At 49.5% G+C, this 15,575-nt stretch overlaps 1 protein-coding gene across 4 annotated transcripts in view; it reads left to right on the top strand.

The window, feature by feature from the left end:
* The window catches only part of efl1 (elongation factor like GTPase 1), a 62,242-nt gene that overhangs the window by 776 nt on the left and 45,891 nt on the right, over window positions 1–15,575 (top strand). For all 4 annotated transcript variants that reach the window (XR_004776148.1, XM_035526916.1, XM_035526911.1 and 1 more), the window contains exons 4-14: window positions 52–136; window positions 235–368; window positions 798–935; window positions 1,915–2,120; window positions 3,149–3,272; window positions 6,031–6,110; window positions 6,300–6,436; window positions 7,072–7,194; window positions 8,719–8,818; window positions 14,721–14,872; window positions 15,103–15,269. Coding sequence is in view for 3 of the 4 variants with exons in the window: in XM_035526916.1 (XP_035382809.1) it covers window positions 52–136; window positions 235–368; window positions 798–935; window positions 1,915–2,120; window positions 3,149–3,272; window positions 6,031–6,110; window positions 6,300–6,436; window positions 7,072–7,194; window positions 8,719–8,818; window positions 14,721–14,872; window positions 15,103–15,269 (1,446 nt within the window). In the remaining variant the exon portion in view is untranslated. The remainder of the gene's footprint in view (window positions 1–51; window positions 137–234; window positions 369–797; window positions 936–1,914; window positions 2,121–3,148; window positions 3,273–6,030; window positions 6,111–6,299; window positions 6,437–7,071; window positions 7,195–8,718; window positions 8,819–14,720; window positions 14,873–15,102; window positions 15,270–15,575) is intronic.

Genomic DNA, 15,575 nt, shown 5'->3' with positions numbered 1-15,575 from the left:
TCACGCTTCCCTCTTCGTACGTTTCCAAGTGGCGTTCTCTTTTATCTTTAGCTGAGGTACCTTGACAGCCGTGAGGATGAGCAGATCCGAGGAATCACCATGAAATCCAGTGCCATTTCGTTGCACTTTTCGACAGGTAAGCCGCAGACCTGCGCGGCTGGATGCTGTCGTGTACGTTAGCGTGATGGTGCGCTTTATCGTCGTCTAACGCTTGCACGGCCCCGTTGTTCCCAGGGGAAACCGAATACCTCGTTAACCTGATCGACTCTCCGGGCCATGTGGACTTCTCCTCGGAGGTGTCCACCGCGGTGAGGCTGTGCGATGGGGCCATTGTCGTGGTGGATGCGGTGGAGGGAGTGTGTCCTCAGGTAGCGTGACTCTTTGTCCTTTTGCTGGCTTTGTTTTTGTCTTGGTTACTTCCCTGCATGCTCCTCGTCTCATTGGAATCGTGCTGTTGGGCTTGGAGCATCTTATCATGAAAGTTGGCTAGCTAGTTCACGATCGCCATGCCAAGTAAGCGTATGCAAGCGTGCACCTGTATCCATAGTTCTCCTCAGCTGCTTCCTTGTACAAGTGTTTTGGTAAATGGACTAAAATCCATCAAATCATGCCATGGGTGCTGGTAATTACACACAACACCATAGTAACAGGGCGCGTCAAATAGGGACGTGGTACTGGTTCTCCACAAATCGGATGAAAAGCTTTAATGCAGGCAACACGATAGCTAAATAGCATTGTAATTGTTCAGTTGTTGTTTTTGTTTTGTTTTTTTTGTTTTTTTTTTTGATGTCATGCAGACCCAAGTCGTGTTGCGTCAGGCATGGCTGGAGAACATCCGGCCCCTACTGGTCATCAATAAGATGGACCGGCTCATCGTGGAGCTGAAGCTCAGCCCTCTGGAGGCTTACACGCACCTGCAGAAGATCCTGGAGCAGGTGAGCTACATTGCACCTCCTCTAGGGGGCGCTGGATCTGAACATGCTCCATGAAGGCTGGACCGTGTGCTTCTGGGGGAGCAGAACGCGGTGGGCGCCGTTTGTACGGAACCTTCTTGTTCTGCAGCAGGTTTTAGATGGTCCGCTTGCCGCAGAACAGGGGGCTTCCATACAAACCGTCGGGTACCGCGTCCAGTGTGCAGTTCTGGCACCACAGTGGTGAAATGGGCACACATGTCTTTCTGACTCGGTGCTTATTGGAAACAGACCTCCACCCTACCACTTCTGCTTCACTAGTTCTACTAGATTAGTATCACTTGGTCTTTTATGACGTTGCTCAAGTTCTGTTCACGCTTTCACTGACATTGCCGACCGCAAAGAAAAACCTCTTGCCGGTCTGGAACTCCTGATGCAGGCAGCTAAAGGGTGGGGTCTTGCTGACACTCAAAGTTGTTGAACTGCCATTTTCCAGAAATTGTCTCTTGCAGTACTTCATTTCATCTGCCAGCAAACATTGCCACTTAATGGCTGTATACATTTATAGCATCAAAGTAAACAAAGCACTTGTCGCCGTGCATGCAATCGTCGTCTGTGCATCACATAGTGGCGCTGAAAGAGTTCATTCTCTGGCTTCAAATATGCACTCAAAACAGTAACAAAGATGCAAGGAAAGAACGTCATGCATATTGTTATTTAGCCTTCTGTTTGAGAGCTGGGGAACGCCCACGTTAGACGTGCAGCTGTTCAGCTTTCACACCAGTGGAAATGTGCGTGCGTTCCAGTAAGGTTAACTGGTTCTTGAGAACCAGCCACCAGCTCCGGCATGAGTGCCTGAACTTTGTAGGTGGAATCGTGTGTGTGTGTGCGCGCGCGTGTGTGTGCATTTGTGTGATGGCAAGGGCCGTGTTTGCTGCCTGTCGCAGGTGAACGCCTGTTTGCTGCCTGTCGCAGGTGAACGCCTGTTTGCTGCCTGTCGCAGGTGAATGCTGTCACGGGCACGCTCTTCGCTTCCAAAGTGCTGGAGGAGCGAGCGGCGAAGGACACAGAGGAGCAGCAGCCCGCCCCCGGTGAGCAGGTGTACGACTGGAGCGCTGGTCTGGAAGAGACGGACGATTCACACCTGTACTTCAGCCCGGACCAGGGCAATGTGGCTTTTGCCAGCGCTATCGATGGCTGGGGCTTCAGGTACAGTGCAATGCCATCGAACACAGCCTCTGATATGGGCACTGGCTGAAGGTTCGACACACACACGGACTTCATTCTTACTCGAAATGAACATGTATATGAATGCTGCTTGTTTCATACAACATTGCACAGTTGAGACCAATATCTCATTCTTGGAAGGGACCTATGAGCATAACTATAAAAATATTTCAAATTAAACCCAAATTCACACAAATGCATTACATTCTCACTTGTGCTATTAGTACTGATTGGCTTCGTGTAGTTCATAATAGTTAGTTTGGCGCGTATAGCTTTTCCACAGATTGCCATAGTGATTAAGTGTCCACTAGATGGAGCCCTCAGCAAAGGTTTAGCGGCGACTTTCTCTCGCTGGTGTTTTGTACGGACACAGTCATTTAACTCGTGGAAGTAGGCTTTTCTCCGCGGTTCTACCACACCAGACTCTGCTGCCGTTGGCACCCATGGTTTTAGGGGTCCTCAGCCCTTGAAGCCCTACAGTCGGCGGAGCGTGGTTCCAGAGCCGAGGCCTGCTCACACACACGCTCACCCACACGTTCACTCAATTTGAAGAAGCCATAACATGGGAGGTTTGAAGACTTTACTCTCGTTACATAAGGATAGCGGCCCACCATGTCCTCCGTTCTTACCGGATTGGGATCGTTGGTTTATGCGTACGCTACCTTGCTTTACTGCTCTGTAGACGTATTTATAACGCTGACGTATAATCACAGGGGACATTCCTGCTCTTGTCATGACTCATTTAATGGGAAAATCTCATCTTGCACTATGGCTGGGGCTCAGGGACATGATGTCCTGTTTCAGAGAAGGGGGTGGAGATCCACATCACGTTACGAAAAAGAAATTAATATTGTCTTGGCCATTTATCTTGGGATGCCCAAATCCCAGCAAACGTTTTGTCCTTTATTTAATTGTGCTAAATGTTATTAACTGAACATGAAGAGGAAAAGAAACCTGGATATTTTAATGCTAAAAATAATTGAAAACATGTGTTTGTGCTGTGCTTTCAGCATCCGCATGTTTGCCCAGATCTACTCTCAGAAGATGGGCATTCGCTCGGAGCTCTTTCTGAAGACCCTGTGGGGGGATTTCTACCTCAACGCCAAAGCCAAGAAGATCATGAAGGGAGCGCAGGTTGGTGCTGTACTCGAGTCTGGTCTGAGTTCGACACCTCTGCCTGAGGTAATAAGAAACTGAACTTTTTCTGTTGAATATCAAGAATGCAAACAACAATTCAAACGGAATAAAACGGTAGTTACAAAACAGGCTTAAATAAAATCTGCACACAGATTGGATAACAGGGAAAAAGAAGTCGTTTCTCTTCTTGCTCCGTATCCTGTCAGTGAGCACGTTTTATTTTGAATAGCCTCGTGCTAAAGATGGCTAAGATTGCAAATGTACATTTTCACCTGCCGTTTATTACCCTGTCCATAAAATCTGGGATTATTCTCTACGGTTACGATAAGAACCGTGCGTTTCTCTTTACGTCTTTTAAAGAGAACCGTTCAGCAAAATGAATTCTGCCACACTTCATGGGCCCTTGGAAAAAGTACAATGAGCGGTAACCTACAGTAAGTGCAGCTTTTTCAGTAGGCTGAGGGGGAGATTATGGGAACGTTGGCTACGTGGGAGTTAAAAATAAGGGTGTGTAGGTAGTTGCTGTACACTTTGCAAACCATATTTCCAGCAGGTGTTGCGGCTGTCCGTGTTTAATATCGTCAATAGAAGTGCTCGTCACATTTAAGGGTGTCCACGTTCGCCATTAACGCTGTCCACTTCACACCAGACAGCAGCAGCGTTTCGGCTTGCTAGCGTCACATCCTAGACATACAACGGCACTCGTTTGTCGTGTCTGGTAAAGGCTTACTACCGCCTCATAAGAGGGCTTACTGCAGTGCGATAGCGGTCCGTTAGCATTTGTTTGCTTACGTCTCGGTAAATGTCACGCCACGTGTCGTCCACCGTGTTTTTCTGTGGTCTGCGCTATGTCTTTAGTGGCGCAGTGCTGACTGATGCGCTGAAATTGGACTGTTCATTCGCTGGCAGAGGAGTCTGACTTTTACGGAATACGTTTTAGAGAAGGGATCCAGAATAGCCTCACCATCATTTGTTTCCAAATGCTGCAGTGCCTTTACTAAGAAAATAATAACAACAATAATGTTGTTAGGCGATATGTTATTTTATGATGATCAAATATAACATTATTAATATATATCGTGTATAATGAATGATAATGTAATCAATTACAAATTGTTTTTCTTTCAATTTAAAGGGGGGGGGTCTTAATCTGGTCTCAGTCTTGTTTGCTGGTCTTGACTCAGACTCGGCTACTAAGAGTCCTGGTATTGACTCGGCCTAAGTGGTCTTGACTACGACACTAGCCCAAGTACAGCACTAGGTTGAGCCGTGCCCCTGGGTCGATGACCAGAAAACTAAAATATTATTTTTTTTACATATATTTACAAAGGTGAACTCTTATGTAAGTGCAGCCAAAATAAATGAAAGCAGAATTCCTAAACTACAGTGGCTCTGTAATTAAATTTATAGCTTCATCAGTCTAGTTTGGAGTGTTGCTACAGAGAGGCTGCAGTTTTTAGCTCTTTCACTTCGTGTGTGTGGGTGGGTGGGGAGCGGTGAGGGATGAGTGCACTAAAGTGTGTTGTGACAGCATGGCTCTTCCATTTAGCCGTCCTGCCTTTCAAGTGCCATTTAGGACACTCGCACATGCTGTTGCCCAGACTCTGCTATGCTAATGGCCAACACTTTCTCTCCTAAAGTTGCACTGTGGAGCCTTGAGAGGACATGCACCACACATGCATGCACACGCACGCAGAGATGCTGTAGTGTGTTTCTCTCCACAGCTAAATGAACCAGACACAATAGAGCCGGATACAGCGCTCAGCGCTTGGCTGAGCATCTGCGTTAACTCGCCCCGTAAACGATGAGGACATTCGTGGCGTTCCTGTTCCCTCATTTCACCTCTGACAACCTCGTTAGCCGCTGTTTTATACCGCTAACAAGAACGTCACTGAAGTGCCGTTTAAGGCTTAAAGTCACAATAACGTGCCTGTCTGTGAGCTCTGAGGAGCAGAGGTTTGGTCAGTTACCTTAATTATATTTCTGTCCTCAAATGAATCTGCAGCTCTGGGGATGTCCCCACCAGCTGGGGGGGGGGGTGCTCTGCTGATACCTTAATTGGGTCGTTTATCCTGTCGCAGGCTGTAAATAGGGTAGCACAGAAAGCTTGTGTGTGCATGCGCTCTCAATGGGCAAGAAAGCCTAATGGATCATGGGTGCAATCAAACCGCCCAGAAGCAGAGGAACTCTGCCGCCCCAGCCGTAAGTCCCAGCGGGATTGCAGACGGTGCGGGGGGTTCATGGCAGGCCGGACTGCGGGCTCCGGGCCCTGGGCCATGATCCTTCTCGACCCTCGCCGCTCCTTGGAACGCACGCACTGGCCGTCGTCTCTTCCCAGACCAATCGATCGTCCCGCTCGTTCCTGCCGTGGGCCGTCCACTGAGACGGGACCTATCATTATGCAGACAGGAGACGCGACCTCCAGTCAGGGGTGTCTGTCCGGAAGCCCTGCCAGGCACGGAGCAGCTCGGACGAGAGGAGTAAGTGGGCCGCGCGTTGGAGGCAGACCTCATTCCGTCATCTGCGGCCGCTTGCAAAAAGCCCCTGAGCGCATTAACAAGCTCCCACAGATGCCGCTCACAGCCAGTCAGGGGCACGTGCCGCGTGCAATCTTAGTTTAGCATGAAGAAGGTTGTGTAGGCAATTTAGATTTTTGTAGTGGGAAAAGTTCTAATCTTTCTTCAAACTCTGATGGTCACTGTCTGTCTCTCTCTGTCTTTCTATCTCTCTCTCTCTCTCTCACTCTCTGTCATAGTCGAAAGGAAAGAAGCCTCTGTTTGTTCAGCTGGTCCTGGACAATATCTGGAGTTTATATGATGCTGTGGTCACCAGAAGGTAACTAATCTGACACAAACGTAATTCTCCACTGGTTTCCTGATACCATCCTGTTAAAATTCTATATTTATATTTAGCAATGACCCTGTTTTTAGCTTTGCCTGAACCCAAACCACCTAAAAGTTTACAGTGTAAACGTCCGGATGTAATGGTGCACCAGAAAGTAACCAGCATTTCTGATGCTTCCAGAGACAAAGAAAAGGTGGACAAGATGGTGACCTCTTTGGGCATAAAGGTCATGGCACGTGACCTCCGACACGCCGACCCCAAAGTGCTCCTGAGTGCCATCTGTAGCCAATGGTTGCCCTTGTCCCAAACGGTGCTCTGTATCCTCTTCACCATACGGGGGCACTGTAGAGAAGCCCTTTGCCAAAATCCGCCCCCCCACCTCCCCGCCTAGCTCACGCCCACATAGTTACCTGACGGAGGTGACGGGTTAGTTACTTGTCAGAGATTGAGCATGCGTCCTACGTTATGCAATTTCTGACTAAATTTCATTCAGGAGCTCTGGAGATTTCATCTGACAGTTTGGTTGCTTATATCAGATTTCATCACGCAGAAAGTTTCCACGAGGACGACTTCTGGATGGCGCATGGCCCCGCCCCTTCCGCACCTGGCTCACCGATGGGGGAGGGTGTGCAGTAGCCGTTTGTAATTAACAATCTCCATCACTGCAGAGAGAGGCAGCACCAGCAGGTGCTTTGCAACATTGCCACTCTCATAATGACGGGCTTCCGTTACTAATCAGACCTGTCCAGTCCATTCGTGGTGGCCCGCCTGCTATCTATAGCAGGTTTGTGGGAAGCGCCAGCCTGTGTGCTGTTTGGGGGGAGGTGGTATTGGTGGTTTCGTAGTGGGGTGCCAGGCAGGGGGCGGAGCAGTTGGCAGGAGGAATGGGCGGACGCGGGGGGGGCTACATAGGTTCGTGGAGGAGCTTTTTGGCCTTAGCCGCGCCTCCCAGCAATGGTGTGCGAGAAGCTGCCGGCGCCGACCGACATTGCCGCGGAGAGGGTGGAGGCTCTGATGAGCGTGGGCGCACGCCGGTTCGACTCGCTGCCGGAGGAAACCCAGCAGCTGAAAAAAGGTGAGGGGGGGGACAAGGGGACTTGTCACATCTTATCGTTTAGCCGCATTTATGACATGGTCTACTTTTTTTAAAAGAGCGCTTCACGTGTAACAGTTTCACATGTAATGCGGGTCATGTGGTTACAGCTAGAATTTTAGAAAGATGCAACAGCCTAAAATTGGTTTAATGTTCGTATTGGTGTCAAATAAAGCGGTCCCGATGGCTTGAGACTGCCGATCGCTTCCCAAGCCGCACAAATGGGGGTAACGGAGCTTCCTAAAGCCTCTTGGTTCAGCCCTTTCTGACTTCCCTGAGGAAGTACCTTCCCTCAGTTCAGCGGTCCTGTGCGAGAGAGTCCCAGCCAGTGCCAAGACATTCAAACGTCAGGTTTGATGGGAACCCGCTGGGCGAAAAAACGAAAAAAACGAAACCTTTTCCCCATGTCCTCGTTCTGTGGTGCGAAGCTCGGGTCAAGCGTTGGTTTCGTTTCTCTGAGGTGACTTTCTCGCCGCCCTCAACATGTGGGCCTCACTGACTGCTCTGCAGTCATGTTTACGCGCGTCGCTCTTCCGTCCTCATCCATTTCTCTCTCTCCTTTTTTTTTTTTTTTTTTTTTTTTTTTTAATAAAAAAAGTGTTGGTTTTTTTAATTCGTCGCCCAGACTTCATTTCCGCAGTGTCACGGTGGTGTCCCTTCCCCTTTGTTGCTGGTGCGTTCCGGTTCACTAGCGCAGCTGAGCGCCGATTTTTTGTTGTTGTTGTTGTTTGTTTGTTTTTTTAATCTTCCCAATCAGGGCCTTCTGAGGCCTGGATTTTCTTCACTTTTAGTTTTGTTCTTGCCTCTCTCTCGCTCTCCCCCCCCTTTCTTTGCCTGTAGCTCCACACACACATTTATACAGGCAAGTGCCAAGGCAAACTAGCTGCTGCTTGTTTTCTCAGCCTCAAATGAACTCGTTGTCAGAACTTGGTCACCACCACTAAATCGAGTTTGTTGTTGCTTTATTCATTTCATTTGCTTTACCCTTGAATGAACACGGTTTTTAGTGATACAGTTGGTTATCAAAATCTTAAGCCACACGGCATAAAAAATCCAAAAAACCTTGCAGACTCTAGACCCTTTGATGCGCAGCTCCACGTGCCTCATGCCCGTCGCGTCTCCTCCTGGCCCTCAGGCTCCCAGTCTGCATCTTGCAAATCTCATCTTTATCCCGCTGCCGATGCCACCGCGTGCCGTGGCTGGTTACTGGACGTGTCCCCTCTCACGGGTCCCTTCCTCAGGACACCGAGGAGAAAAAGAGAAGCTTTTGCCTTTTTCACTCCTCTACGGAGTGTTGGTTTTTTGGGTGGTTTTTCTTGGATGGTTTTGTTTTTTTTTGTGTGTGTGCATACTTTATTTTCCACCTCATGGAAGCCCGTGAAATGACCTCAGATGAAACGAATGGTCTCCCACATTGCCTGCCTGAAACTGGAGGTTGAGGTTGAAGTCAGGGTTAAAGTGCCGTGTCATGCGACTCCCTCATTCCCCTGCTTCCTGTCTTTTCAGCATTCTTGGAGTGTGCGAGTGAAGATGAGGCCCCGGTCATCATATTTGTGTCGAAGATGTTCGCTGTGGACTCCAGGGCCCTCCCTGAGAACAAGCAGAGGTGTGTGAGCCGCCGGCGTCTACCTTGGGGTGGGCCTGTGTGTGACAGTCGTCTGGACCTTTCAGAGTGGCCCCTAATCACAGGGACGTGCAGGCAGGAGCACCTGGGGCCTGTATATTACTCTGTGTGTGTGTGTGTGTGTGTGAGAGAGAGGCTGAAGGTCTCTCAGCCAGTAGATTCAACAAATTTGGCCTAATGGTCCCTGGCCAAACAGTGATCCAGCCATGCCATAAATCAGTAATGCACCATGCTGTCATCTGTGTGTGTGTTGAAAGAGAAGGAGAGAACACCTTGTCTTCCTGAACCACTGGGATGAATGAATGTTTTGCCAGAAATTATGGTGCCAGTGGATGCTGTGATCATGATGTCAGTGCTGTGACCATGGCGCAGGTTCAGGCTAGCGTGACCCCTCATGACCTCTAACTGTAAGACCCTGCGCTGTCCCACTGTCCTGCCCCTTCTCTCTCTCTCTCTCTCTCTCTCTCTCTCTCTCTCTCTCTCTCATGTTGGTATGTCCCAGTGAAAGCACCCTTGTGTTTTATTAAATATTACTTTTACTCTAGCGGTGACTTGGTGTTTTCGCTTCGTTTTTGGGCCTCATTGCCTCGAAGCCTTGGGCATTTACCGCGCCGTGTCCTGTTCTCTTAACGCCCGCCGCTGTGCAATAACCTTGCTGTTGTGCCTTTCTTGCAGTGTATTTTAACCTTAACAAAGACAAGTGAGCTTTCTAGACTACCCTGAGGCTACTTTAATCCAGTCTATTATGTTCGAAACAAGCGTTTCCTCTCTGAACAAAGAAAGCTTTGTATGAGAGACAGATGTCTAGGTGTGTAGGTAGGTTTGGAAGTCGCATCGCTGCATCATGGTGTCACCCCTCGCTGTGTTAGTGCCTTGTCCCTCATAGTGTCACTCCTGTTTTTGTTATTATTTACCACTGCCTCTGCCATGTGCTTGAACCTGAAGCTGTGTGGCATCTATCTGTAGCCATTCTTGCGTCCTCCCTGGCTAAACCAACTCTAGAGCTGGTCCAAGTCATGTCAGAGTTCTGCCCAGTTCAGACAGGTTCACGCCTTGACACCTGGGGCTTGTTTTCTGGAGGGCAGGGCCTGGTGTTCTTTAAACCTGAGCACCTGTACAATTTCCTACCAACAGGTTTTGATTGGGATAGGGCGGAGGATTTGATTGGGATAGGGCCACTAAAAACCCACCCTCGTGTTGATTTCCAGCACCACTCCAGGAACATGAGGTCCTTGGCACTGAGGGCACTGGAAGAAACTCCTCAGTACGCACACTAGATGGCGATGTGGGGAAGGTCACCGCTAGTGCAGAAGCTTCTTCGCTCCCGGTTTGACCCGAGAGCAGACGCACCCCGTGGGCTGGCTTGGACCAATGGGTGCAGCTCCTGCATGTCTGCCCCGCCCCTCTGCTCAACCTTAACGAAGCGTGCGCTCTTGTTGCCATTCTGGAGCAGAGTGGTAGTGTGCATCTTTGTTTCCACGAGAACTTGAGTCCACATAAAAGCGCACGCACGCACGCTCACTCATAAAATTTTAAAAACACACGTCAGTCAGTCTTCTCGTGTGCACGTAGGAGTTCAATCCATTTAGCCTCCTTTTCATCGTCAAAAAAGAAATAAAAAATCGGCTGTGCTTAGTGGTTATCATGCAGGCGTGCGATGTATGTATGCAGCTGTGCGGACCTTTTTCTTTTGGGACATCACACACACACAGTCCACCCTTTGAAATAATCTCCCTCTAGCCAATATCGTTGTCTTGATCCTGGTTGGCCTGCACTTCAACAGGCTAATGTTGTTCAACTGCCAGAATTGGGTGGGGGAGATGGGTGGGATGTGGCGGTGTGTGTGGGATTGGATTGGGGGATGGGGGGAGCAGACTTGAAAGCACGAGTAGACCAACGGTTAACCATTAGAAGCAGATGGCCACAGGAAACTGGGAGGAGGCTTGGCGGCCATTACGGCTCTCGGTCTTGTTTTAGTAGCGAGGCCTGCGGAGCATGTGTCCTGAACGAGGAGGCGCTGCACGGCTCCCGTGTAGTTTCCCGACTGGATGCAGGATACAGCTAATGAAGGCCATCCCCCGTTTGCCTGACAAGGGAAGCGTGATTAGCCCCACACACACAACGGTGGTGTGCGAATGGAAGCCAGCTGCTCTCTGGTGGAAGTAACCCAGATGATTTGCATTTGGAAAACTCGGCTTTACTGGAGATTCAGACTCGAAATCTTATGTTTGGCTTTACTGGATGATCTAAAGATTTATAGTTAACTTAGAATTTTATCGGTTTGTCCTCTGCCATAAGTGTGTGTGTGTGACTCTTCTGTGGATGCTTTTTCTTGTACCTTCTCATCGTAATGGTCCGTGCGAGAGCTCAGACAACGTTTGAAAGTCATGTCATGTTGAGTTTTCTCCTTTCTCTCTCTCTCTCTCTCTCACATACACACACACACACACACACACACACACACACACACACACACACACACACACACACACACACACTTAGAAATTTGCCCCGTCACATGTCCCCTCCCAACACGTCACTCTTTCATACCGAGCCTGGGTCTTGGCACATTGCAGCCTCTGTCACTCGAGCTGCGTGACTCAGCAGGGATTGGAGGACGCTTCATCAGCAGGGACTCGCCTCCCCCACACCCTTCTCTGGGTTCCTTTCGCCTTTCTGTAAGTGCTTGCTAGGGGTCAGGAGGGAGGATCGATCCCGTTATAAAGCTCGGTTCATGAGCGTGGCACTTCTTACAACCCGACATTGAAAGAGAAGATTTTGCCATTTTAGTGTTTAATTAAGGGGTCCCACAGTTTTGCCCACAGTCAGAGCTTTGCTCTGTGGCCAGGAAGGTTTGAGCCAGAATCCACCGGTCGGCATTGGCCCAAAAGCATTTAAGGGGGGGACTGCACTTGTTTGTTTGACTTTTCTCAGCGCGGGCAGGTTTTAGCCCTTGTCTTCTCGGTGCGGTAGCTGTTACGCAGTTGGGCAAGACCATGAAACGGGAACTGGCAATGCCTAAATGGAGAGGGTTATAGTGGATTTCGCACACAACATGAAGGAAGAGTTCTAAGACAGTAAAAGGAGTAGAAGGACAGTATTCAGAGAGAAGCCCTCCAAGACTGTTGCAGTAGAGCAGGTCCCTTAGGTTCATCCACGCGTGCCGTTCCTTGAGGAAGGACCTTTCGAAAAATCAAGCCTCTCGAAACGTACTCGATCTTCAAAGAGTCGTTTCTCGGGGAAACTTTCGGTCTGCGAGGGAATTCTGCGTTCAGCCCAGCCGGAGATATTGGACCCGCCGTGTGTCGTCGTCGTCCCCCCCAACCCCCCCCCCCCCCCGACATGTCACTCCGCGCGTCTCCGACGGTTTTGTACTGAGCCATGGCACTCTGCTTGACAAACGCAGATCGTGGTGGACAGGGAAAGCGTGCGCGGCCCCTTGGGTCGGCGCGTTCGCCAAATGTCCGGCCCGCTCCCTTCCTAACCCCTGCTCCGTGCACCTACTGCATGGAGAATTCATCCAGTCAGAGTGCGGAGTTAAAGCCTTTCCGAGAAAGAGGCAGCGGTGGGATTGTGGAATTCTTCAGCTAGTGTGAGCGAACGGATCAGTGCAGCATTTGCAAATCAGGTCGACTGGCGAGTGGTCTCCCCCCCCCCCCCCCAAGCCAGCTGAATGAACTCTCTGGGAACCTGCGAGACGACCATGTTGCGTCAGCTGTGGGGTTGCCATAGTGATGATTGTGTGTGTCTGTGTGTGTGTGTGTGAGAGAGAGAGAGTCAGTGCGTGGGAGTGTCAACCTTTTGCGCTTTTCCTCACGGCTGGGCACTTCTGTGTTCTTGTGTCTGATTGGCTAATGGAGCTGCAGGTTTTTTAGTAATGGCACAAAGCAGTCGACAGGCAGAAATTGCCACGTCTGTCTTTACCCGACGCACAAGCACACCTGGAAAACGTCCTCTGCCATCACTGCACCATGAACCGTGCTCTGATTAGAAATGGCTCTGTGTACAAAACATTTCTGAAGAGACATGATGGAGTTCAGTCACATATTTATTACAAGACCAAATCAGAACCTTTAATTTTGGATCATCTAGCTCAGAGCAAGAGGTCATAAAAATTAATAGTTGATAAAATGTCTAGTTTTCAGAATTCCCAGCATCAATGTCCCATACCAGTGACTTGCACTTAAGGTGTAAAATATTGGCCATCATAAAACCAGTGTGCCAAACCATTGATCTCTGATTCACGGACGGGTTTAAAACCAGTATACAAGTCCGTGTCCATCACTTCACGACTGCAGTGTCCATGTTTGTATACAAAACAACAACAACAAAACTATTATGAATAAGCCACATTTTAAGGCCAAGGGGGGTGCTAGTGTAGTCATGCGCTAGAGGAGATGAGAAGTGAGGAACAGGAGAACAGGACAGTGTGTGTGTGTATGGCTGAGTGTAACCAGTTATTGGTATAAAACAGGTTGTAGTGTATGCTAGCTGTGCCGTTACTGAACACCTCATGCTCAACAACACTTACTTTTTTTTTTTTTTTTTGTTGTTGCTGTCAAAATGGTTTTTCTCGCCTCTCCATGGCTGGCATCATTCACACGCGGGGGACGCAGTCCAGGTGCAGGTCATAAACCTCCACCGCCACTCCAGAGCTTCATCAGCGCCGCCCCACCTGAGCTCTGGCAGCCACGGTCTCCCTCTCGTCAGAGAACCCTAGGTTCTCTCCGCCCTCCACCGTCCTCTGCTGCACGGCAGATCCCTCCTCAAGATCGCGTTTCTGGTCTGGCACGAAGGCCCGCCGGTCAGCGTCTCAACCCCGGCCCCCGCTCGCGTAGAAACAGGGCTGCGAAGCGGAGCGTTGCTAAATGGAGGTTCCTCCTGTGCACTCATTGGACACAGGCATTTGCTCCCGTCCAATGGCAGGAGGCCAGAAGCGCTGCCACCCGCCGCTGCGGTAGCAGGGGACGGCGTTCGTGGCGCCGACTGGCACAGAAAGACCGTGGGCCGTAGGCGCGTGTTTATATACGTGTAAACTCCTAAGCCATACAACGGTTAACACTCACATAAATACTCACATTCTGTGCTGTAAGACGCTGTTAAGTCCAGGCTTCAGGCAGGGAGGTCTGCTGTCCAGCCAGACTGCGGCAGCACCCTGTGTGTAGTGTGCTTAACCTCCCAAGTAGCCTTGCATATGTTTTGGTGACTGGCTCTACTGGCTGGTCCTTTGCTCGATTGTTTCCTAAGCAAAGCCCATAGCAAAAATGTCCTAATTAATTCACCTCCACCTAACCCTTTTTTTTTTTTTTTTTTGAAAAAACCAGGGCCAATCCAAAATTGCTTACGCTGCTGTTTTTTGGCCGCTCTCCCTTACGACTGTTATTTTACACCATAACGACTTGGAGGTTCGCTCCTGTGCCTTTCGGTTCGATCATCAATGCAGAATTTCCACCTAATGGCGTACACTTGTTAAAATTCCTGCTGTCGTGTGCCCACACAAAAGCAGGATTTTGTAACCTGACCTTTTCCGCTTTTTCCAACACGCTTTAATAAATTAGTCCACCCACAGAACGGCTGGTGGTTATACAGTACAGAAAGGTAAGTTGGCATATTGGCTGAGAGTGAGAACAGCATGGAGGTAAATACGTCAGCAGTGGTGCAGGTGGTGCTGCTGTTGGTGGAGTGTTCTGTGGGTTTTCCAAGCCTGATCCAGGTGGTTAGTGGGTAATATAGTTTTACAGCGGTTAAGGTACTTGACTTGTAATCGAAAGGTTGCTGGTTCAAGCCCCACCACTGCCAAGTTGCCACTGTTGGGCTCAATTGTAAGTAGCTTTGGATAAAAGCGTCGGCTAAATGCCATGAATGTAAATGTTTTGCCTTGCAGGCCTTTGACTCAGGAGGAGCTTTCCCAGCGCCGGGAGCTGGCCCGACAGAGGCACGCCGAGAGACAAGCAGCCAATCAGAGCTCCGAAAGCACCGAGACAGCCATTGGTGGGAGTGGTCAGACAGCAGTCACAGCCAATGACACCGGTCCAGGCAAGGAGCGAATTCTGTTTAGAGCGTGAGTGTGTGTGTGTCTGTTCGTTCCCATTCTACCCTGCTCACCTAGACTAAATAAGGAACTACATTCAGCTTATAGCGTTATGGCTTATACGTGGACTTTATCTTCACTGTGTGTGTGTGTGTGTGTGTGTGTGTGTGTGTGTGTGTGTGTGTGTGTGTGTGTGTGTGTGTGTGTGTGTGTGTGTGTGTGTGTGCGCCTGCAGACGCCGATGCGCTGTGCGCTCAGACTGAGGCTCTGGCAGCGAAGGCGTCGGTGGAGGGGCCGCGGAGAGAGCACTTTGTGGCGTTTGCACGGGTCTACAGCGGCGTGGCACGTCGGGGGCGGAAGGTGTTCGTGCTTGGCCCCAAATATGACCCCGCCCTCGCCACGGTGAGCGCTCTCCCATGCTAATACTGAGCTTTCATGCTAATTAAACCATCTAGCACTTGGCATGAGCTCACTGGCATAATTCATATCTTCTCCAGTAAGTCATTTTGTTATGGGCGGGAGAAATAGTAATACACTGATGCCTTTTGTTAAATATTAATAAAGTGATGCCTTCTGTTAAATATTTATTCTGCGATGCCTTTTTGTGATGGTTTTAGACAAACCCCATTACAACAAAGCACTTTCAGGCACTTCTAGACGTATCCTAATGTTAACCAATCAAAGCCTTTTAGTATTACTCACGTGGCT

This window comes from Electrophorus electricus, chromosome 1 (assembly GCF_013358815.1).
Source record: "Electrophorus electricus isolate fEleEle1 chromosome 1, fEleEle1.pri, whole genome shotgun sequence".
NCBI lineage: Eukaryota > Metazoa > Chordata > Actinopteri > Gymnotiformes > Gymnotidae > Electrophorus > Electrophorus electricus.
The sequence above is the reverse complement of the archived record's forward strand: the minus strand, read 5'-3'. Positions and strand labels throughout refer to the sequence as shown.